Consider the following 24,386-nt stretch of genomic DNA (forward strand, 5'->3'; position numbering starts at 1 on the left):
CAGGACGCGCGTTTCGTCCTATTTGGGACTCGTCAGCTGGATGTACTTGCACCTCAGAGTTGATGTTCACTCTGAGACTCGAACCCAGTACCTTTCGCTTCAAACGCCATCACGTTATCCACTCGGCTACTGAGTCCTGAGATGCAGGTACATCCAGCTGACGAGTCCCAAATAGAACGAAACGCGCGTCCTGGATTATACTGCTAACCACTATCCATCTTGACTTACAATGTTTGTGAACTTAGGCTATATCGAGGCAATACGTAAAGTATGCACATATGCCAATTAGAGACTGACCAGTTTCAGTCCTAAGCATCAATGGGAAGATTCAAACAAACAATACTAAGTGAATTCAAACTTCACCCCATCGCACAAGCAAGTGGCTATCAGGTCTCAATGGCCGAGTGGATAACGCGATGGCGTTTGAAGCGAGGGTACTGGGTTCGAGTCCAAGAGTGAACATCAACTCTGAGATGCAGGTACATCCAGCTGACCAGTCCCAAATAGGACGAAACGCGCGTCCTGGACTCCACTGCTAGCCATTATCCATCTTTGCTTACAATATACTAGTTAGTCACTTTATATTTAAAAAATAGGGTCTAATAAAAAAATCAAAATTGTACACTACACTTATATAAAACACATTAGTTACAAGAGAATAATATATTTGTATAGAAATTTTTTTATATATCAATCAAATTATTTCATACTGACAAACTTAATTACTCATAAACTGTGTCAACATAATTTGATCGATCCACTTACTTATGCTGAAACTGAATAAGTCAAAGCAACTTTATTGTTATAAACGACTTATCAGTTTAGGTTATTAACGATAATTTTTTTACCTAAGGATCAATGCAAAATTGTGCGTCACAAGGCAAGACTCCACATGAAATCCTCAAGGCCAAAGGAAAAGAGGAAGACCAAGGAACACGTTACTCTGAGAAATGGAGACAGACATTAGAAGAATGAACAAAAATTGGATAGAACTAGAAAGGAAGACACAGGACAGAATGGGTTGGAGAATGCTGGTCGGCGGCCTATGCTCCATTGGGAGTAACAGGTGTAAGTAAGTAATGCAAAATTGAACATTAATGAGTCAGAACTACAATAGAAATTAAGTTGTGAAAACATTCATATCAACTAAGAGTGATTTGTACCTAGAAGCTTCAAGTTCTATAGCCGAATTGAGTCAATTGTATGTACAGCTGGTCTAGACTGTTAAAGAATCTTAAGCCGAAAAGAGGCAGCTATCGAGCCTCCTTTATATTATTCCAAGGATCTTCAATTAGTGTTATTTCACGATATAATCTGACTTTAACTAGAAGAAAATTCATCCATCGCTTATTGAAACAATTTTTTCGCAAAAAAAAGCAAATAATTTTCATTCACAAAGACTTTCATTTATTAGTCGCGGATTATACTCTAAATGAACATGCAGTTAGTGATCGATTTATAACTATTTAAAAAGCATACATAGTCGGTAAAAGATTGTAGAATCATCAAGAAGATGAAACATTAACACTGAAAGTCTACTGATAGCCATCATTTAAATAATACCATAACCAATACCAAGTTATCGGTATCTATTAGATGGGGAGTTGCCTACCGAAGCCTGTAGCCTAGCATGTAGATAATCAATCGTCTAGTATTTCAAGAAATAGATGGGAGAAAAAACTAGATTCTAAAAAAAGAATATCAAATTGAGCCCCATAGGCAATCATGTATACTTCCCGTTTTTCAGTGATATACAATTCCAAATACAATTTTTAACTTCATTCAAAGTAAATGCTAGTAATTCCAATGGATTGGAGAATCTGTAAGTGATTAGTTGATCACTCATAAACAATATTGAATTTCGTAAATTTTTCTTCTCAATTATTACGCGGTCACTAGTCAAACTACAATATATATCATCTTTGAACGCTCGAATGATTACAGACTGAGCATTTACCCAAATCCCTCTTCAACTGTAGAAACAAAGAATTACAGATGTTTTAAGATGCTATATGACTAATTTTAAGAATTATAATCTTATAGGAATCTTTACTTCTTCAGTCAAGCAAATTCAACCTTAGTAACATTCTGTATTGTTTCCATATCTAGTTCCAAGAAGATAGAAATATGATTTATAATTCTTATTCAGCTGTAAAAAACATTATACATTGGGTCATATACATATATTTATTATTTAGTTAAACACATAAATATTGGTACAAAAAGGCACCAGATACATATGCGTCACACAAATCTCATTTGATTTGTGTCAGGGCTGTGATACTAACCGGGTGCCCAGACCGAAGCAGGTGGTTTTCTTAGGAGACCACACCCCGAACCTTTGACCTAAAGATCTAATCCACAAGGCAATGGAGCATTGTGAATAGATACAGTCCCATGGTAGTTGGTGACCAACGATTGATTCATACGCCATTTGATCCCTCAGGATACTGGAGCCAGCCCATGTGCACCATTGGTTTAGAATCAGGGTTTTCCAACTCCCTTAGGTGGACTTTCCGTGTCCACCAACCAGGTTAAAGCGCCGACATTCGCTTTACGTCCTCTTAATTTCGTAAACAAGAGTAATGCCACGAGAAGTCAGTGAGTAGGACTTCCCTGGAAGAGGCTATATGCGCGTGGCCATGTGAGGGCATTTCGAGAGGGAGAGCGGACTCTCCTCACTCTCGGCCGTACCAGGGCATTTGGGGGCCATATACATATAAAACTTGTTTTGTTTAGAATGGATTATTAAATAAACTGAATTAAAATTTTTACAGTAGACACTCTCTTTTGCACTATTCATTAACATTATTGATTTAGAATAAGACAGATGTCTAGGACTAATACTACTATTTAGTTCACCATAACTCTCTGATTGCATTGCTATAGAGATTATACTACTCAATTTATTTAGATGTGTACCAGACATTGTTCAGAATAAAAAACTAGTAACAATAATGCTATCATTCTTATTACATCCCCCATATAGGTAACATGAATACTCTATAACTAAATGAAACTTATCTTTTTTCAAATTTAAACAAAATTATATGCTTTATCCATTAGCCTATATTTATCTTTGTTAATCCTACGACTACTTGCCTAACGAGGTTTTCGTTTTGATGTATCATATCCTCTTTAAGTGTTTAGTTGTACTGAACTGTTATGTGATTACTAAAATTTATAATCATAGCTAGTGCTAAGTTTAATTATTTCATGTATTTTCCTGTTCAACGAGATTAATCATATAGGAAGCATTAGGAAGGTAGACATTGTGATAAACTAACCTTGAAGATGCCCACCAGTTAGTCGCTACAATATTTTTTTAGTATTATAACATCTATACAGCTTGATTAGATTGACCGCAACTTCACGTTTCAATATTACTATTGTAGTAAAATTTTACTGGATAGACTCCGCACTTTTTCAAAGAAAATCCATTTTTACTCGAAAATACTATACAATCATCTGGAAGTTATTTTGAGGAAGCAGACTGTTTATGTGGAATTATTCTGCAGTTATTCTTCAAAAGAGTTATGCATACTATATTATCTATAATCAGAACAACAAAATTTCAGGTGGTTGGAGATAGTCGACAGGAAATCATGGGGACTACTTTTGTGTTAGTTGATAATAGTTGACGAGGTGCAACTGCGAGCTTCAAGTGACCGATGCGCCCTGTATGATTAGATCCTACATTACCCAGTGTTCTAGTCTGAGAAATTTACACTCCGCTATTTGGATCACGACTGGCCTCCTACTAGACTACGATATTCAGAATTGGTCGATCACTGAAAAGTGCCCAATTTCATGCTTGTATAGTCCTTTGGTGCTAATCACATTCTATTCATCAGGTTGCAATGTAGTATTTCGTCCTCTGAGAGAGATGGATTAATTAAACCATCTTGTTTATAAAAAAAACATTGTCCACCTGAGCTACAAAACATACTCACCACGCTAAAATGTAACCCTGCAATCGGGCTGAATGAATCAAGATTGCAGGTGGTGAATGTATCAGCATCACAATGCTTATGTCGAGACTACGATCTGAACTCAGTTCATTTAGACCAAAACACAAACCCGCTGTTCACTAAGAAAATGAGTCTAACTCAGCATGAACATTGGCACTGGGATCCAGGTACATTTCAATTGACGAGTCTAAGATGGGACGAAGTGTGCGTCCTGCATTTTAATGCTAACCGCTATGTGGACTTGAATAAAAAGTTGTGTAGACGATAATACTGGACCGATCCGCTCAGCATGCATAAATATCAACAGAGACTGATTATTTTCAGAATTTAACATCAACGAATGGAAAACACAAGCCGTTTACGAATAAAAACAGGTGTCATGGTAATTGTCAAGAATAAAACAAACAGATAATTCAATGAATTCATTGATTCTGTAAATTTTATATGCAAACATTAGACAGTTGACTTAACTACCAGTTCAATACATTCACATTTCTGATTGACCGAAACATTAAAATGATACATCGTTTGTTATGATTATTAACCTGAATGTCACTTAGTGGTTGGAGAATAAATCACTCCACTTCTACAATTTTATTCTAATCATTACGTCAACAAAAGCAGTCCTGTTCCGTTGCCATAAGTAGCAAACAGATAAATGTACTTCATAGTTATAGCAAATAGTCGCATCAGTGGTAGAAGAGATCAGTAATTAGCTCAAGTCACAACCTTGTCAAATCAGTCATGTTTCAAGTTATTACAGTAATAAAAAGATATTTTTAACACAACTGAACGTCTACAATGATAAGATTGTTTAAATGATTTGAATGAAGGCGTAACTCTTGGAAAGATAGAGCATTATGTTGGTAGGAAAAAACGCATCAGCTACTGGACTGGACCTAGTGTACGGAAACACATTTAAAAGCCACTGTGAAACATTATAAGTAGCGGGAGATTGTAAACGATATGATCTATGATTGATCATACATTTTTCATTTATATCGGTTGTATGAATCTTTCCATTAATGTTAAGGTTTCCAATTGATCAGTCTCTGTTTTCGGAATACGTGGATCCTGTGCAAATTGCTTCGACGAGCGTCTCGTTTTATTTGAGACTCGTCAGCCGGATGTGTCTGTATACCGGAGTTAATGTTCACTCTGGGACTCGAAGCTAGCACATCAAATCTTGGATGCAGGTACAAACTGCTGACGAGTCTGAAATAGGACAAAATGCACACCCTCGATTCCATTGCTAGACACCATCCACCTCTGCTTACGATTATACATAATGTTACTGACGTATTCAAGTTGTCACTGCTTTTTTATAGGAAAAAAAGTTTACACTAGTACTTTTTATTTTAAAAAAATGATAACTTAAATAGTGTTGAATCGAGTAATGATGAACACTTTTTCAAAGAGTTCAACACTCACTATATTTTTTGTTTGCACTGAAAAAAATTTTTTTGTAGAATAGTATAAAAGCTAAAATTCAAATGACCATGAATTACTATTTATTTATTTATTTAAACACATAAATATTGGTACAAAGGAGCACCAGATACATATACGCCACATAAATCAAATGAGATTTGTATGAGGGCTGTGATACTGCCCAGGTTTCCAAACTGAAACAGGTGGTTTTCTTAGGGGACCACACCCGGAGTTTTCGATCTAAAGGTCTGATCCAAAAGGCAGTGGAGTATCGTGAGGAGATGCACTCCCATGGTAGTCGGTGACCAACGATTGATTCATACGCCATTTGTTCCTTCAGGATACTGGAGCCAGCCCATGTGCACCATTGGTTTGGAATTAGGGTTTTCCAACTGCTCTAGATGGACTTTCTGTGTCCACCAAGCCAGTTGAAGCGCCGGACATTCGCTTTTCGTCCTCCCAATTTCGTAAACAACAGAAATGCCTCGAGAAGTCAGTGATTAGGATTTCCCTGTCAGAAGCTATATGCGCGTGGCCATGTGAAAGCATTTCGAGAGGGAGAGAGGACTTTCCTCACTCTCGAACGTACCAGGGCATTTGGGGACTATGAATTATACACTAAGATAATAGATAGCTCTTTAAAAAAATCACTTTGTCAACAATATTGAATATGATAAACAGATTTGGCAACATATTTAGTTTGATAGTAAATATGAATCAACTTTTGTCTAATTTTCTTAGAAAATAGGCTTACGTCAATGATATTTAGTTTAAATGTTTTAGTAGTCTCAATTTGTCAATAAAAATAAAAAAAAGGAGTGTGTTTGTTATTTTTGGTAAACATTTCACAATATTGTTGCTGAGTCAATGTTATTGAGAAGTAAAAAGAAAAAGAAACCTAAGAATATTTCAGAAAGACATTAGTAAGAACAGTGAGCAGATCATAGTGAAATTTATTTCACAACTATATTCAATTATTTTTTTTATGTTATACGAATGCGTGGATGATCTATTGACTATAGGAGAATAACGATGACATCGACCATAAGATGCGTAGACATAATTCATTAACCAACTGACAAATTCATGTGCTCAGCTTTTAGTCAAGTATTGGGTGTAAGGTTGCAGACCAAAAATAGAAGTAACTCGGAGTTCGAGCCTATAGCTTAATAAATGGAAGGAGTGTAGGATGTGTTAAATAACAAAGTTTTGAGATGTGTCAGTCTTTTAAAAGAATTAATGCATTGATTGGTCTGACGTTCTGTATTTACTGAAAAATTTGTCTCCTTAACCAATACTCGGTAATTTTGCCATGTTGGCTATATATATATAGTTATAGAAGGGATGTTTAAGAAAAGTAAAGCACAGATACGTTTTAGCTTAGCCAGAGTAAATGTAGGTGTTGTTTACAAGGGCATGCGAGAGCATCTGTTTAACAATCGTAACTTAGAAAAAAAACACCGACTACATTAACTATTCCGCAAAATGTACTAAATTTAGCCTTTGATAGTTAAAAATATGTAACAAATTTATGATAAAACTCGCTATACTAACATTTTCACAAAAATAGTTCGTTTACAGGCTTAAAAGAAATATGTATGTGTATGAGTACGACTATACAATTTTGAATATAGACTCACTGAAAAAAGATGTATTCAAAGGAATAATATATATTTGGTGTGGAGGCGAGCACCAAAGAGAGCATAAACTTCCTGAGGATTGCAGATATATCTTATTGTATTAAGTGTGCAATCTAGACTCAGATCATATCGTCATTTCCCACCACCTTTAACCTAATATCCAATGATGTCCATTGTGACATTAAATCAATTAACCAAGTGGCTAATATTTTGTACATAAATCAAGTAGAATTAGATCACTACATGAGACATTGCATTGATTACTACTTAGTGATAAATTAGTTAGTAATATTGTGGCATAGTGTTTAAAGCAAACGACTAATCAACCAGTAGGTCACACAATAAAATCCCGCTATACATATCTAGATTTTAGCAGCTGAGTAATATAATATTACTAACCCCTACTAATATAATATGAATAACAGTTGAGTACATAAACCGGTACTTGGTAGGTGAACTTAAATATTTATATAAGCCATTATATATAAATCTAATCATAAAATTTTTTAAAAAAACTCATGACCACAGAATTGACAGAAGTCCAAGATACCCAACCAATTACAAATACAATAACCCACACACAAACACCAAATACAAACATACATATACGTATATTTTTTCAAAACATTAACGATAAAAGACAAAGAAAACAACAAGTATCAATGAAGTCATTTATTTATTCACAGTATAAATTGTTAAGAAAAAAATATAAATATGAAGGTACAACACACAAACCCATACACACACACACACACGCACAAACAAACAAAATCACTCGCGTTTTTTTTTAAAACAAACATACCAACAGAGTAAAGTAACAAACACTGACACAAACAGTAATTCCAAACACCTATGGTTTTGAATATATATCAAGTTAAGGCACAAAAAAGAACAAATGAACAGATAGATGGTAGAACTGTTCATCATTTATAAAAAATATACGATGTAAAAACCCTAAAAATCATTTATATTTTTTCCTCAAAAGAAAAAAATAACTGGCACAACCAAACATTGATGACGTAATGTATAATCCTAATAGAGAATCATTATCACTTTAAAAAATAGACAAAAACCATTTTTTTTTTATTATCAAAAGAGAGAGAAAAACCAAAAAAAGATGTACTGTCATGTTTTTATGAACAGAACCAATATTGAAATTAATGGAGTTATTCAATGGTCAATAATTAATTTGAGTGAAAGAAAAATACATATTCCAAACATTTAACAAGGCACTTTCTTCCTATTTATAATATAGAAATCATACTTGTTTATATTATGTTGAAAGATAAAAGAAGACAGTAAAACAAGGTATAGGCACACAAATTGATTTCCATTGATATTCCATGAATGATTGATATTAATTGTTTGGTTTAAGAGAGAGTAAGATACCACGCATTCTTGATGTATCAATTGCAGTTTTTTGTTTGGACTGAAAAAATGAAGAAAAAAAAACGGGAGAGGGAAATGAACATGAAAAAAATCTGAGGATGAAATAAATATGTAGTTAATATAATTATAGTGATTGAAAAGGCTTATTTAAGTCAGTCAGTCAGTCAGTCACAACGTAGAACTTCGTACGTACGTACATCAGTTCGAGTTGCTATACCACATTAGCACAGAGATGAAGTTGTCGATTCAAATCCCATAGTGGTAGAAGTAGTAAGAGTTTAAGCATTATGTGAAAGATTAGGGTTTGGAGATGTTATTGAAGGAGTATAATACGGTGAAATAAATTTGGAGAGAGAAAAAAGATAGAGACATGAAGAATTCAAAAGGTTAGAATTTGGTAGAACACAAAGAGTGGATGCACCTTCGCCATGTCATTCAAGGTCTCTAACCATCGGTTGCTATCATCTCGCGAATCCTAACCAGGTAGTCTACATCTACCAACATGGCTCAATCCAACTGTTAGTGACTTCATGGATTTGTGCCACGTTTTGGTCTGCCACCCCTAGCTTTCTTCCAACCTACTCCTACATCATGGAACATTGCACGTCTGGGTAGCCACTTTTCCCGACCGTTGCTGCTACCTTGACGTAGTGTTCAGGCTTGCCTATCGTGATGATCTAATCGAGCTATGCTGGCTGGAACAATCGTTCCTCAAGGTCCTACCATGCCAGACAAGTCGGTTGAAGAGCGGTAAGACTAAAAGCAACAATCCCAAGGTCCGAAGGCGAAGTCGTACTGCCGACTGTACAGAGGTGTGACGGCAGTAAGGTGTTTCCTTCAAACAACCAGCATAACAGCGGTGCTGCCCTTCGAAGGACGGAGCTGACACGTCAAAAATTCCCCACAAAAAGGCCGTGCGTGACCGGCCTCAAGCAGTTGTCCCTTGGGCACTGCGGTCACGCTCCCAGGTCGTTATGACCAACACTAATCCAACTTCCTTTTCAGGTCCCTCAAAAAATACCCTTCCACAGTGTGGGCAGCCGGGAAGTGATATTAGCCCTCATACCCTTAACTGCACACGAGACCAAGTTGGTCACATTCAAATCCTTCCTACACCTCCTAATAACTCTCTTATCTCCACGACTAACCCTTCCCACGTCCTTTTATCACCTCGCACCGCTAGGACAAACGATTCGAGGCTTATTTAAAAAAGCAATGTATACCACGTTATGTCTTTTGTTAACATTTACCGATATTACTTACAATTGATTGATCACTGAACGGTGATCAATGTAATGTGTGTCAGGTCCTTCTTAGTGCTGATCGAATCTTATCGGTCAAGTTATAATGTGGCCACCAGTCTAGGTGACTCGACATTGCGTGCACTTTGTTGAGATAAGATGGTGGTTGGAGGTAGTCGACAGGAAACCCTGGATCTAGGTTTCGTGCTACTTGGCACTCGTCAGCGAGGTGTACCTGCAATCTTGAAGGAAGTGATGCTTCCTGCAACTTGGTCGGTAGGATTCGATCTGTATTTAGAAGGACCTGACACACACGAGACCAAATATGAAGAACTCCTAAACATTATGGGAAGAGGAAAATGAAGATTTAGATATGTATGACTGTACATATGCTGTTTGTTTGAAGCTGATGGAATAGATCTCACTTTTAAATAGATCATCAACAGAACAAACTCGATAACATTTTTCCTGAAACGTTGTGTCATTAAAATAGCAACTGTCTACTAATCAGTTGTAAACGATACTTGATAACTATTCTAATTTACTAGAATTAAAGTACATAGTATCATATCGTTATAACAGTGAAAGGTAGCAAAGGAAAATGAATATAAATTAGAGAATTTATGGAATGACCTCATATTCTGATCTTTGTTGGTTTGTGGGCTACACCTATTCCGAAGGTTTTCAGCAGCCTTGTTGTCGTTTCCGATATGCCCTTTATGTATGGTAGGGTGGTCCTTTTGTTGATTTTTATACTTGATTTCGTTTCTGATGGTGTGTGCGACTGGTATTTTTTGATGAAATTGATTGGATTGAATTAGGTAAAATGACAAATATAATTCAAGACTATGTACCAAGGGCTTTAGGCTATAACACAAGTGGCTTTGCTTGGAATAAAATAAATAGGGCAGGATTCAAACACTTAAAATCTAGTGATTACTCATCGGGTCTTGTGTAACCAACGATTTTAATTAATTTGCTTTTTCTAACTATGAAAGCTCCAATTTATCTTGAATGAAAAGAAATCAACAAATTTTTTTAACAGGCTATATAATCAAAATAATGATATTTTAAACGCATACTTGAAAATCACATAAATTGCAAATCTTCTCCCAAACGACTGTATCTTTCACAGATGGTTTACTACCATCACCATTCATGCAATGACCATTTGAATCATGTTTTTTCTCACGTAATTCACGGGATCTTGTTTCTAATTTTTGGTGATAATTTTTGTACCAATCATTTAACTCCTATGAATATATTTTAAATGAAATATTGAAAAAGCAATAAACGATGATTGACATAAAGTCTTTTAAAAATCATATTAAAATTTAGCAATAAATTGGTGAATTATTGAACATTGGAAATAAATATATAGCCTCTGCCAGGGAAGTCTTACTCACTGCCTTCTCAGTGCATTACTGTTGTTTACGAAATTGAGAGGACGAAAAGCGAATGTCCGGCGCTTCAACTGGCTTGGTGGACACGGAAAGTCCATCTAGAGCAGTTGGAAAACCCTAATTCCAAACCAATGGTGCACATGGGCTGGCTCCAGTATCCTGAAGGAACAAATGGCGTATGAATCAATCGTTGGTCACCGACTACCATGGGAGTGCATCTCCTCACGATACTCCACTGCCTTTTGGATCAGACCTTTAGATCGAAAACTCCGGGTGTGGTTCCCTAAGAAAACCACCTGTTTCAGTCTGGGCACCTGGGCAGCATCACAGCCCTCGCACAAATCACTCGCACAAATCAAGTGAGATTCGTGTAGCGCACATGTATCTGGTGCCTTTTTGTACCAATATTTATGTGTTTATATATATATATATACCGAAATCAAAACAGAAGTAACAAAAACCTTGAAACCTTTAATTAAACGATAATCAACTTATGAAAACCTATTGTTGTAACCGAATATGAATTAGCGACTCTACTAGACTGGTACTTTAATTCTTTCAAAATGACCACGATACGAAAATGGACTAACAATTGTGCAAACATCTGAGAACTAAGCACACAATTGTAATAATTTAAAAAGTGTGCCAATAACTAACCCAATAAAAAAACATGAACATGCATTACAGACTAGTACAAAAATATTTAATTACGTGTTTTGATAAATTTTTAGAATATGATTTAAATCAAAGGTTTCCAGGCTTGCCTTCTATTTCAAGTAAAAACATGGAAATGATTAAGCCTACGTGTACAACGAGTCTAAAACGTGCTAAAACGCGATAACCCAATGTAGATTTATAGAATCGACTGTCAGCTACCCTTTTTTACCATTGGATATTTTGATATCGAAGAATATCAATGATTAACAGGTATGTTTCAGTAAAATAGGCAGATATAACTCACGTAGCTCGTAGTCATCCCAGTCAAATTTACCAAGCTTAGCAGTAATCAGTATTCGTCTAGAAACTACGATAAAAAAGACCCACTTTTCTGTGGTTGATGTATACAAGCCACTCATTAATGTCAGGAAACCAGATATCATTAAGACCCAAAGGAAATGGACAAAAACAATGTAACAGATTATCAAAAAGAAACTGATTATCTGATAAATGACCTTTTTTCCTGTTTCCATCAACTCAGCACATTTTTTTTCTTCTTCAGCATCTTTGGCTTTAATTCTTTTTTCGAACTCCTCCCGCCAAGACTCGGTCCCACCAACATTACTGTCAGATGATACAATTGTATCGAAATCATGAACAGAGTTGTTAGCTCTACAATCAGGTTCAGTCAAATTGTGGCCAAAATGAGAGTCATTCATTGTCGATTGTCCATTAAGAAATACATAACTAGCATCAGAGACTGGTTCACCTGAGCGAACCTCGGTATCTAAATTATTCAGTGAGAAAGCTGTCAAATTAAGAAATGATGGGAGAATCAATTAATTAGTTTATAAAACATCAAAAATGTGGGCTAACTATACACTGTGGTAAATGTAACAGACATGTTGAAATTTCACGATAAAAATTTGAAATACCAATATGGTGGGAAAAAAATTAAATCTACAGCAGTTAAGTCATTGAAGCGTAAGGTCAGTCAGTCAGACATAAAGGACGTAGGACTTGAATATGTTTATATAGGTTCGAGTTGTCATACCTCATCAGCACACCAAGATGAAATTATCAGGGTTAATCTCAGAGTAGTACATGTAGTAACAGTTTCAATGGTAATTGAAAAGATTAGGTATTTAAGATACAATCCGAGAAAATGTAAGTTAGTGAAATAATGAAAAGAATTGATGAGGAATTTAAAAAATTAAGATCTAAGTGAGGACAAAGGGTGAATGCACCTGAGCAATTACGAGTGATTTTAAGCCAGGTCATTCAAGTCTCTAACCACTAGTCACCATAATCACATGGACACCAACCACGTAGTCTGGACCTACCTATGTGGTTTGTTCCAATAGTCATTGTCTTCGCAAACTGATGTCACTTCTTGGTTTGGACGCTATTGGCTTTTTCCGACCTTTCTCCTACATAAGCCACACTTACGCATAGAGGTAGTCGACGGATGGGCTTACGTAATATCCTAAACATATCAGTCGATAAAACGTCACTCCCTATTCAGCTGACTTGTCATACTAGTACTCTGCATCTAAACAATATACCGATTTCCTTCTGTGTTTTTTATGACATTTAATTATGTTTATTGTGTATTAATAATTTATGGATGAGTATCTTATTGCTGTTTTCAACAAAAAACCTATTATTTTGACTAGTGATCTTTTTGGGTATTAGTTTATAACGAGGTTTGAGGCAACAATTCGATCTCGTGAACAGTTATCACTTGACTAAACTTCGTATCGTTGTATTTCATCTATTGATAAACATTTTGATTTCACTGCCTAAAATCGGCTAATCAATTAATAATATCCTCCGTGACAACTGAACGGAGATTTTAAAGGTGACATAAAGTACTCCAACTACAACATTTGGCATCATATGCTAATTATATTGTAGATCTTAACCGGGCTACATATAGAAAAATAGTTATTAAATTTATGCTATGTATTTTTGACTTCATAGGAAATTTAAAGATGGTTACTGAGGATCATTGATTAAAATGAACCAAGTATAAAGTAAATTTTGGGAATACTTTGATTTGTAGTAAAAAGTGACGGGACTCATAGTATGAAAATCACTAAGAATTCATTTTGACTACTGTGCATTAAATATTATTACTACCGGCTTTCACGTGCACATAGTGACATAAAAGTTAACTGAAACTAGAGACAAGTATCGATAATTAAAACTTCAAAATCCTGTGCTTCTAATACACAGGCATTTAGTTTTTTAGGCATATGGTGCGATAGGGATGTAAACTAAACAGTTAATTTATACTCTCGTCATGTCATATCAATACGAGCGTCGAGACAGTCCTGTTATACGGAACTGCAACTTGGAGAGCTATTACAACCATCATCAAAAAAGTACAAGTATTTACAAACAGTTGTTTATGCAAGATGCTCAATGTCCGTTGTTCGGATACCATCAGCAACAGCCTACTGTGGGAGAGCACAAACCAGCTTTTAGATGAGGTGGAAATTAGGAAAAGACGATAGAATCGGATAGGACACACATTGAGGAAATCATCAAGCTGCATCGCGAGGCAAGCCTTAACTTGAAATCCTGAGGGGGGACGAAAAGAGGAAGGTCAAAGAGCACATTGCGTCGAGAATTGGAAGCAGATATCAAAAGGATGGATAGCAACTAGAAAGGATTGCCCAGGACACAGCTGGTTGGAGAATCCTGGTTGGCGACATATGTTTCACAAGGGGTAACAAGCGTAAGTTATGTCCCTACACACCTACATCTACTATAGGACAAAAATATACCTATATTTCTCAGCATAGCTTAGATTACATCAGTGAGTTCGTGCAGTCCCATACACACAGCTCTTTTTATGTCACTACAATAGCCTGGACTGATATTTCGACTTCGATGTACGCTTTGTACAGGCTAATCAAACTAACAAACCACCAAAAGTGAAGTAGGTAAATTGAAGATTAAACCTTAGCTTACTCATCAAGAGCCGAAGAATTAAGCTGCACAACCTAATTTCGCATCAAAACAACGAGAGAACATTAGTATGGCACAACGATAAAACTAACGAAAAAGGGGGAACATAAAATTGTCGACAACAAATTTGATGTTGTATATTTCCACGATTGGAGCAAAGCGGTAATAATAATAGAAATAAATAATTAACCTTGGGAATACGGCTTGGAAAGAACAAAGTGGAAAGGTATGTGTGAGAGGATATTGGAATTTAAGATAAAGATTGGATGCATCTGCGTTATTATGAACGATTATGAGTCATGTAACACAAAGTTTTCAAGCCCTGAACGCAGTTATCACGTGGACCCTTACACTACATCAACCAAGGCTAAATGGCGATAGTCAGTCAATCAGCTACAAATGGCTATACGGGATTGACATACGATTTGTCAGCCTTTATTTCTAGCAAACTGCTCCTATTACGCTAACCAATGACTACAACTTTTGTAATTGATGTTGAGGACATTCGTAAGATATCTGCACCCCATATAAAACGGTATTTCAAGATCATTATCACTTCTCCTGGTCATGTTGCTGGGCCTCGACTTTGTTTTCATTGTGAGAAGAAAAAGATTTGTAGCTTGGAAAAAGAGTTATGGAGGTGTTACACCTTTTGAGCTAGATGGTTAATTTGTGAACCTTTTATTGTCTTAGACATCTTTAATAGAATAAACTAAGAAAGGTGGGCAAATATATTTTTCCACAAGCGAATCACAGCTTATTCTGTTAACATGAAATTAGATTAGTTGTTGCCAATAATTGTGCTGTTACTGAACATTAGCTTCATTGGCTTTTTCACTTACCTAACCTCAAAGGTTTATGATTGCCTATCATTTTTCGCCTTGACCAATAAGCTGTGAATATCTTGATACGTTTATCAATTGTCAAATGACAAGAATGTTCGAGTTTTGAAAACCTCCGGACCTTATTTGGATCATAGCTGTCCAGTATTTTAATGCCAAATGGGATATGAGTAATATTTGGGTCACAGAAAAGTGGAACAATGTCATCTACATACTAAAATTAGATAAGTTTTTCATTAAGTAACAGATTCACACTTCCACCATCCACTTCTTGATTCAGGAACGCCATAGATGACAAAATTGAAGACTACTGAGATCAGACAACACTGCTTAACCAATTGGCTAAGTTACAAAGACAGGGAGTGGTGTCTGTGTGCTCTCACTTATACACAGAGCTTCCAAAATGTTAGTAAAATCATCAAATGCACACATTTTCGACAGATCGTGCAATGCTTTATGGTGTAGGAGTAGGTTGGAAGAAAGCTAGGAGCGGCCAGACCAAAACATGGCATAAATCCATCAAGTAGCTGACAAGTGGACTGGGCCATGTTGGTAGGTGTGGACTACCTGGTTGGGATTCGCGAGATGATAGCAACCGATAGTTAGAGACCTTGAATGACATGGTTCAAAATCGTTTGCAATGGCGAAGGTGCATCCACTCTTTGTGTTCTACCAAATTCTAATCTTCTGAATTCTTCATGTCCGTATCCTTTTTCTCTTTCCAAATTTATTTCACCGTATTATACTCCTTCAATAACATCTTCAAACCCTAATCTTTCACATAATGCTTAAACTCTTACTACTTCTACCACTATGGGATTTGAATCGACAACTTCATCTCTGTGCTAATGTGGTATAGCAACTCGAACTGATGTACGTACGTACGAAGTTCTACGTTGTAACTGACTGACTGACTGATTTTCGACAGATGATTTTAGGGTGTAAGTTTATCTAGAAAGTTGATATCAAAGAACAAAACGACTGATTATTTGGCAGATGACGAAGGTGTGACCAATATATCCACGACATGAACAAAAATAGATCGTTGCTTCTCAATTCGATTCTACAAATTCCGCACAATTCTAACAGTTTAGGTTTGATTAAAAGAAGACATAAATCGACAATTACGGCATCCTTGAAGTAGGCGCTCGTTAAAGATGTTCGAGATATTTGTTTAATAATAAAGGATAAAGTACGATGAAGGAGAAGCTAAGGAATATCTTCTTCATGGATAATATGAATAGAACAAACCAAATGTCAATCCACACAGAACAAATGAAAGGGTAGTGCAATAAAAATGCTAGTCTTAGAAGGGGAAACTAGGCCGTCCATTTGGGTCTGCCTTACCTTAAACAGCACGAGTGCTTGTGGATTAGACTTTGGAGCGGTAGTCTTATGGTTTAAGCGTGCGAATTTCAGTCCCATGTTTGAATCCCACTCTACCTACCTTAGTTCGCGTAGACGGATGGTACCATAAGCTCTCAAACATAAAGTGGTTCATAGCCAAGTACCTAGCGGATGCATTAAGTTAATTTGATCCTTAAAGATACTATGGACTACCGGAAATCCACTAGCAATTGACAGAACAAACACCAACGTATTATCTAGCGAAGTATTAGGCTGAGGTTCTTAAACACTACGAAAAGTTGAAACTTGCAATCAAAATTGATTCAAAACACCAATCCAATTCACATGGATTTGAGAACACATATTTTAACCTTTGCTCCTAGCTTGCTTTTGTTTCTATTAAAACTGTTACATGTCAGGCATTTAAAATTTGACACCCCACGATTGCTAAACCGTGGTATATTTACAGCTCATTACTTAAATTACGACGTTTATACAGGTAAACAAATGAAGCTGAGATTTTCATTTTCCTCAACTGTTTTGAAGAATACTTAGGTACACATTGGAAATAAACACAACCCCAAAATGTGCCTTCCTGACCTAAACCTAGTTATGGCACGCGGATCACACCTTCATCACTACGAAAGATGCGTTGGACAAGTCCTTTGCACATATGAACAGTATATCGAACAGCATCAAGACCCCTAAAAAGATTGAATTTGCTGATCGTAAACACTTCTTGACTGTTTGTTTGAAAGAGATCAGTAAGCCTGTTAGAAGATTAAGGAATTCCGGAAGCTAGTAATATCTGCAAAATAACCGAATTGCAGATCAGCATATCCTGAAAATCACTAAGCTAAGGAACATATTTCATTAACTTTCTGTATTAAAGACAATGAAATGGGTTTGAATGTAATTTTATCTACACAAAAAGTGAATGGCTACTCCAGAATCTAAAAGAACCAATAGGGAGGGTACGGTAAAAGTTCAGACGAAAGAACGGTTTACTAAGTAGTTGTCTCGTACGCGAAAATATTGCGAGCGTGTGAGAGTTATGATCATTACATTATACAACTATTGCTTTTTCAGTTGTGAAACGATTATATGGGTTTCAGTGCGAAATTCATCCATTCAGATAGCCAGAAACAATTTTTGCATGGTAACTTATATATGCCAGTGATTAAAAAATCCAGAAATTTATGAACGAGGGTTTATTCATATTAAAACTTTGTCGATCATAATCTTATCACTTTACATAACAAATCATTTCGTAACCAAAGGCTGTTATCTCGCTTTCCAAAGAGCAGTTCAAAATCATCCGTATGCTTTTCTTCCACTGTTTTTTGTGGAATATATCATATCATATATCATATCATTAGAAGTTAAAAACTTTAGATGTTGTGTGGATCCATTCTGAACTTCGCTGCTTCAGAATCGATGTTTATTAAAATACCGGGCAAAAAGAAATACAGGCGACAATCCTAGGAACAAATCTGTTCCTTAGTAGAGGAAGACAGTGGAAATTCGTGTCTCAACCTCTCTCTATGGAGCAATATCTCGAAACTTACACCAGGGTATACTTCCCATAAAAATTACTTTCCGACCAAACGTTTTATTAAGTTTGTGACTTTAAAATAGAAGCGGGTCCACTTGAGGGACACGAATATGTGGATTAGCATATGCAATGGCTGAGATGTGAAAATCTGATTAACAAAACTAGCAGTCCGTTCAGTCCAAATGTAGATGACAAGGCAAAATGGAACAAAATGGTGGATTACTAACTTGAGGTATCTTCATTTAGCTTGAAATCGTCACCTAAATCCCCAAGGGCTTCCTGTTCACGAGCAAGAAAGTCAGAAACTGGATCAAACTCAGACATATGTATTGTAAACAACGTGAGCAGAAACTGGTTTTCAAATAGCCGGAAAATTTAGTGTTCCAATTAACGCCCTCAAAAGTTGATATTAAATATATCCTTTCTCTTAAATCCCTATGAAAAGAAGATTGTGAATATATATAGTGCGAAGAACTTCCTCATTAAGCGTAAAATTTGAGTAAGACTGAACACTAAAGTGTTAGACGATGTCCAGAAGGACCCTAGAGATTGTAAAATTTTTAGGTGGTTAGGCTCCGATAGATAAAGGTTCTGAAGCCACTTTGGGTGCAGCATGAATTCATTTAAAATGTCATGGGATCTGTCACACAAATACTCGGAACTTGCTCAGCAAGCAATCGGAGCTATGTGTACAGACAGACTCCACCAAGTCGGATGTAATTACAGTTACAGAAACACGGTTGACACAGTATGTGGGCAGTAGGACAATTGATTTTGAAAGTTTCATATTAGTAAGAGCCGACAGAATACAGGATTGTAAAAGAGGAGAAGTAGCTCTGTTCATCAGAAATGCTATCACGTTTACCGTCATTGATAACATATCCCACGAAAGGGGGACGTGCGAATTGATTGTTAACCGTTTGAAATGCAAAAGACAATAGCCGCTAATTGGTTTGCCGTACCTCAGTTCAAACTGAGAGGTGAAACCGGTCTTGATAGACAGTTTCGACTCCTGGTCCTCGAGCGGTCGATGTTTAATCTTAGGAGACCTAAATGTACCTACTCTGGACTGGGAAAAACTGAGGATTGAATTGTAAGAAAGCTCTACCGAACAGTAACTAGTTGATGCGGTTATCGCATGTGAATGTGGCAACTAGGTGCCACCCAAACTCTGAATCATCCTTACTAGATCTCATAATGACCCATGCTGAAGGTGATGTCGCAATTCTCTATTATATGCCACTCCCAGGTAAAAGTGACCATGAAGTTCTAGACTTTGGTTTCCATATAGTTGTCAGTAACAAGGATGTGTCAGCCCAAGTCAGACAAAAGTTCTGGAAAGCAAATATACAAGATAATATACGCTCAGATTCCTCGGTAGATTGGTTCATAAGATCAGAGTCCTTCGTCGAAACGGCTTACGCTGTAATCGAAAAGTTGTGCGTCAAAGTCACTTGATCACGCATTCCTTGGACTACACCAAAGGGACCGAAAAATTCCCCACCATGATTCAGTTAAGAGTTTCGCACCCTCCTTCGCAAGAGGCGGAGAATGTAAGAAAAATTTAGGTTACTAGGTGCTGACGAGACGGAATATAAATATCGAGAAGCCCGAAATATTTATACCTCGACTGCCCACAAGTGTAGGAGGTTGTGCGAAGAAACATTCGTCAATGAATCTATAGAATACCTCAAATGCTCTACTCGTACATAAACCAGAGGACTGAGGGGAGAGGAAATACTCCAGTATTAAAGAGAGACAGTATTACTGCATGATCAATGAAGGTAGATCAGGGTAAAGCCCAGGTATTCACATATTAGTTTGGCAATATGTATACAGTAGAGATGTTCTGTCATTCAGTTCATAAAAAACCCCTCCCATACACACACACTGGACACTGTGACTACTAAGGAACTCGGTGTCTTCAGTCTGCTAAATGAGCTTGATTTAGGCAAATCCATGGAACCTGATGAAATGCATCCTAGGTTACTATGGGAATTAGCAAATTTTGTCGCGATTCCCTCAAGCATATGTTTTAGTCTATCTGTAGCCCAGGGTCGATTACCAAAAGATTAGAAAAGTGCTATAGTAAGTCGTATCTTTGAAACATATACGAGGCATAAACCTGAAAACTATCGACTCATAAATCTAACTAGCGTAGTTGTTGAAATGTTGCTATTTATATCAAATTGATCATGCCTGTAAACTGGTGTGAGTTCTGTAATTTTTATTTTCAGACTATATTATTGTTATATAAGCAAAACATTTTCTTCTTTTGTGATAAATTTATGAATATAAGCACAATTAAATTGGTTTTTTAATATTGTATACCCACTATATGTATATTATCAAGGCATCCAGGCCACAAGTTATAGCAATAATACAAAGAAAAATTGAGATGAAGCCAAATGTTAATCAGTTTCTTACGTCTAATAATCGTTTAAATGTTCTAGAAACCTTAGGCTCCTTCTAGAACTCGTCGTTTCGAGTCTATTTTCAGATACTGCCAAAGTATAATCGTGAGTGATGGCTATGGGATGCGGTATCGTAAGTGTAGGACTCACGGATAGAGTTTCCTTCCAAATACACTCATTTGATGCGATTGATTGTGACGCTATCGTTAGTTCCGTTCGTATCTACTATATAGTACTTGGGTTCATGCTGAAGAAGGCTGGAGGGTCCTTCGTATGCTGATTTGAGAGTCATCCATGTGAGTCACCATGTACAAAGTCATGTGTACTATATCGTAAGTCAGGTTGGACGAATACATCAGGTGATTGCAGTCGAGAGGAAATACGTTCGACTGAATGCACTGCATTTGTAAGCCTACTCGTGTAGGAACTTAGATCCATATTCTCTGAAGAAGGTGAAGGATCGACGAATTCTCCTGGAAACCGAAGTGTCGTTCCGTAAACGAGTTGAGCTGCAATGTATCCATTGTCAGCTTTTACTGCTTCGCGGATACTAGCAAGACGAGTAGAAGAGCGTCTGTCCACTGTGAAACGTTTGCAGTTGATAGCGAAGCTTTTAGTTGTCGGTGAAAGCGTCCTACCAAACCGTTTGCTTGTGGGTGGTTGGCGGTCGTTCGGAAGCGAGTGATTCCTAGTAGTGTGGTCAGACAACGGAAAAGTACGGTTTCAAACTGGCGTCCGCTGTCTGTAGTGATAGTTGAAACGTATCCGAAATTCACTACCCACCGTTCGACGATGGTGCGGGCCACAGTTTCAGCAGTAATGTCTTCAATAGGTACTGCTTCTGGCCATCAACTGAAACGGTCTACACAGGTTAAAAGATAAGTGTATCTATTTGATTCTGGCAAGGGTCCTACCAAATCCAGATGAACATGGTCGAAACGAGCGTCAGGAGTTTTAAATGAACCTTAAGGATATTTGTTATGTCTAATCACCTCAGATTTTCGGCAGTTTACACAGGACCGTGCCCATTCTCTCACGTTTCTACTCATGCCAGGCCAGAGAAACCGTTCGGCTATAGGCTTGATGGATGCACGGACACCTGGATGAGAAAGATTGTGCAACGTATTGAAGACGTAGCGTCGATAATGTTTTGGCATGACTGGGCTATCCCTGCCTGTAGATGTGTCACATAGTAAGGTTTACTTACCTCTTCCCATCTGCTTAATGTGCAGTTTAGGGGTTGTTGATCATAACGCGTGCTGAAGATCTGTGTCTTCATTTAGAAGCTGGGCGATTTTAAGAGGGTCGATTCCTTGGGAACTGTTCAAGGAACTTATACGAGACAAGGCATCTACAACCACATTGTTTCCTCCAGAAATGTGATGTATACCCGAAGTAAACTGCGAAATATAGTCCAGTTGTTGAGACTTTCGTGGTGAGTACTTGTCTGAAGACAAGCGTAAAGAGAAAGAAAGAGGTTTGCGATCGGTGACCAGAGTGAACTCTCTGTCTTTAATAGAATGTTGAATATGCCGTACACCGTAATAGATATCTAGGTGTTCCTTACCGAAAGTGTTATTATTCGATTCAGTTTCTATCAACCGTCTCGAGAAAAATGCTAAAGGTTGCCAAGAGTGGTCAACTTATTGTCGTGAGACTCCTCCGATTGCTATGTCGGATGCGTCCACTGCAATACTAACGGGTGCTTGGGTGTCCTGATGTGCAAGCGTGGTTGCTTTTGCAATAAGTTCCTTGATTGTGAAGAATGGTTTTAATGGTGTCGTCCAGATTAAAGAAATTCACATTTCCACGAAGTTGGTTGGTATGAGGTTTCATAAGGGACGCGCATTTTGGTGTGGACCGTCTATAGAAACTTACAAGGTCGTTAAATGTGCGCGACTGCCTATTGATGGTTGGTTCTGGGTAATCCAGAATGACCGCCACGTTGCCTTGCGCATCGATAGTGTGTCCTAGGAAACCTAAAGAGTAGGTTCCGATTCGGCATTTCTGAATGTTTACATTAATGCCATGCTTTTGCAGTAGTTCAAACACAATGTCCCGATGATGGAGAAAAGATACTCTGACAGGACTTGCCATCAAGCAGTCGTCAGCATACGCATGTACGAATTTGAGACCTCGGAAAATGTCATCGATGAATCCCTGGGAAGTTGGTGCAGCATATCATAAGCCGACGGGCATGCGCGAAAATTCGTAGAGGCCGAAATGTGTGATGAATGTCCTCAATAGCCATAGGAATTTAGTTATAGACTTTAACCAAGTCGATTTTCGAATAAACAGTTGTACCTTTCAAGGTAGCTGTCGAATCGTGAATGTGAGGCAACGGGTAACGATCGGGAATGGTTTTCACACTCAATCGCCGATAGTCACCAGTTGGACGACAGTCGTAGCTGTCCTTTTTAGTGATCATGTGCAACGGATATGCCCATGTGCCATTTGACGATCGAATAATTCCTAAGTCTATCATATGGCCAAATTTGTTTTCAGCCAACCTCAGGTTTTCGGGAGCCAGTCGGCGCACTTTTGAGAATACAGGCGGTCCTGTAGTCGTGATGAGATGTGTAACACTGTCGGTTACACACAGCAATTTCGGTTGCGGTTGGAATATCCCAGATTACTTATCTAGTAGTTGTTGATAGACTGGGTCTATTGTATGCCTAATTGGACTGGGGATGATCTGCAACCTGAAAAAGAAGTTACACAAACAGGCGACTTAATGTTTCCGTCTACTAGCCTCCGCCTGCGTGCATCGATGAGTATATTGTGGTGTTGTAGCAGGCTTATACCAATGATTGGCATTGAAATATCTGAAACAGCGAAGACCCAGTGTATGGGTTTGCGTAAACCTACGTTAAGATAGACATACCTATTACCATATGTGTCGACCGGCTGCTTGTAAGTTTAAAACCGGTTTGTGAGGCCGTTCGGTGGAGTTTGCTGCAAGGCTGCTGACTTCTGCACCAGTATCGACAAGGAAGTGGACATTCGTCATCACATCTGTGACGTATAACAGATGGCTGTGTTCGCCGACTACAGTTGCCGTTAACAAGCGCCGGCTCGAAAGTTTCCCGAATTGTTATTCGTGTCGGTCGGCTTTCAGTTTGGGTAATTGCAGGGTTTTCTGCAATTTCTAGAAAATTTTCCGTACTCGTTATGGTAACAGCACCAGTTGGGGCTATATGTATGTCGTGATTTAGAGGCAGATCGCCTACGTGAAGTACTTCGTCGTGGGGTTTGTGACTGTTTACGGTCATTATGAAATCGAAAAAATATCCCAATACATAGAAATGAAAGTAAAGCACTGATTTATGAAATTCCAAAAAGGAACAGACGGTTTGCAAGTTGGTGTACCAGATCACGTTTTGCTTACTAATGAAGATACCACAGGTATTTGGAGTGAGACAACGCTTTAACTAGTAACACCTACTATGAATCGTAACCATCTAGTGAAATCAAAAGTCAGAATCGAGGGGGTTCGAAGATATATTTGGTAGCTTACTAA

General features: G+C 37.4%; 2 protein-coding genes across 2 annotated transcripts in view; both read right to left on the reverse strand.

The window, feature by feature from the left end:
- Positions 1-3,558, reverse strand: part of Smp_051070 (hypothetical protein) — an 18,149-nt gene extending 14,591 nt beyond the window's left edge. Inside the window, exon 1 of the mRNA XM_018798358.1 lies at positions 3,288-3,558. The gene's annotated coding sequence lies outside the window, so the exon portion shown is untranslated. The remainder of the gene's footprint in view (positions 1-3,287) is intronic.
- A 4,142-nt stretch (positions 3,559-7,700) lies between these two features.
- On the reverse strand, positions 7,701-18,820 carry Smp_051080 (putative clathrin light chain). The gene is made up of 4 exons (XM_018798359.1): positions 18,680-18,820; positions 12,248-12,540; positions 10,755-10,925; positions 7,701-8,471 (listed from the first exon to the last, which is right to left on the reverse strand). Exons 1-4 carry the CDS (start codon positions 18,774-18,776, stop codon positions 8,400-8,402), a joined length of 633 nt encoding a protein of 210 aa, XP_018653309.1. The 5' UTR covers positions 18,777-18,820; the 3' UTR covers positions 7,701-8,399.
- Between the last annotated feature and the right edge of the window lie 5,566 nt (positions 18,821-24,386).

Source organism: Schistosoma mansoni, chromosome 6 (genome assembly GCF_000237925.1).
Source record: "Schistosoma mansoni strain Puerto Rico chromosome 6, complete genome".
NCBI lineage: Eukaryota > Metazoa > Platyhelminthes > Trematoda > Strigeidida > Schistosomatidae > Schistosoma > Schistosoma mansoni.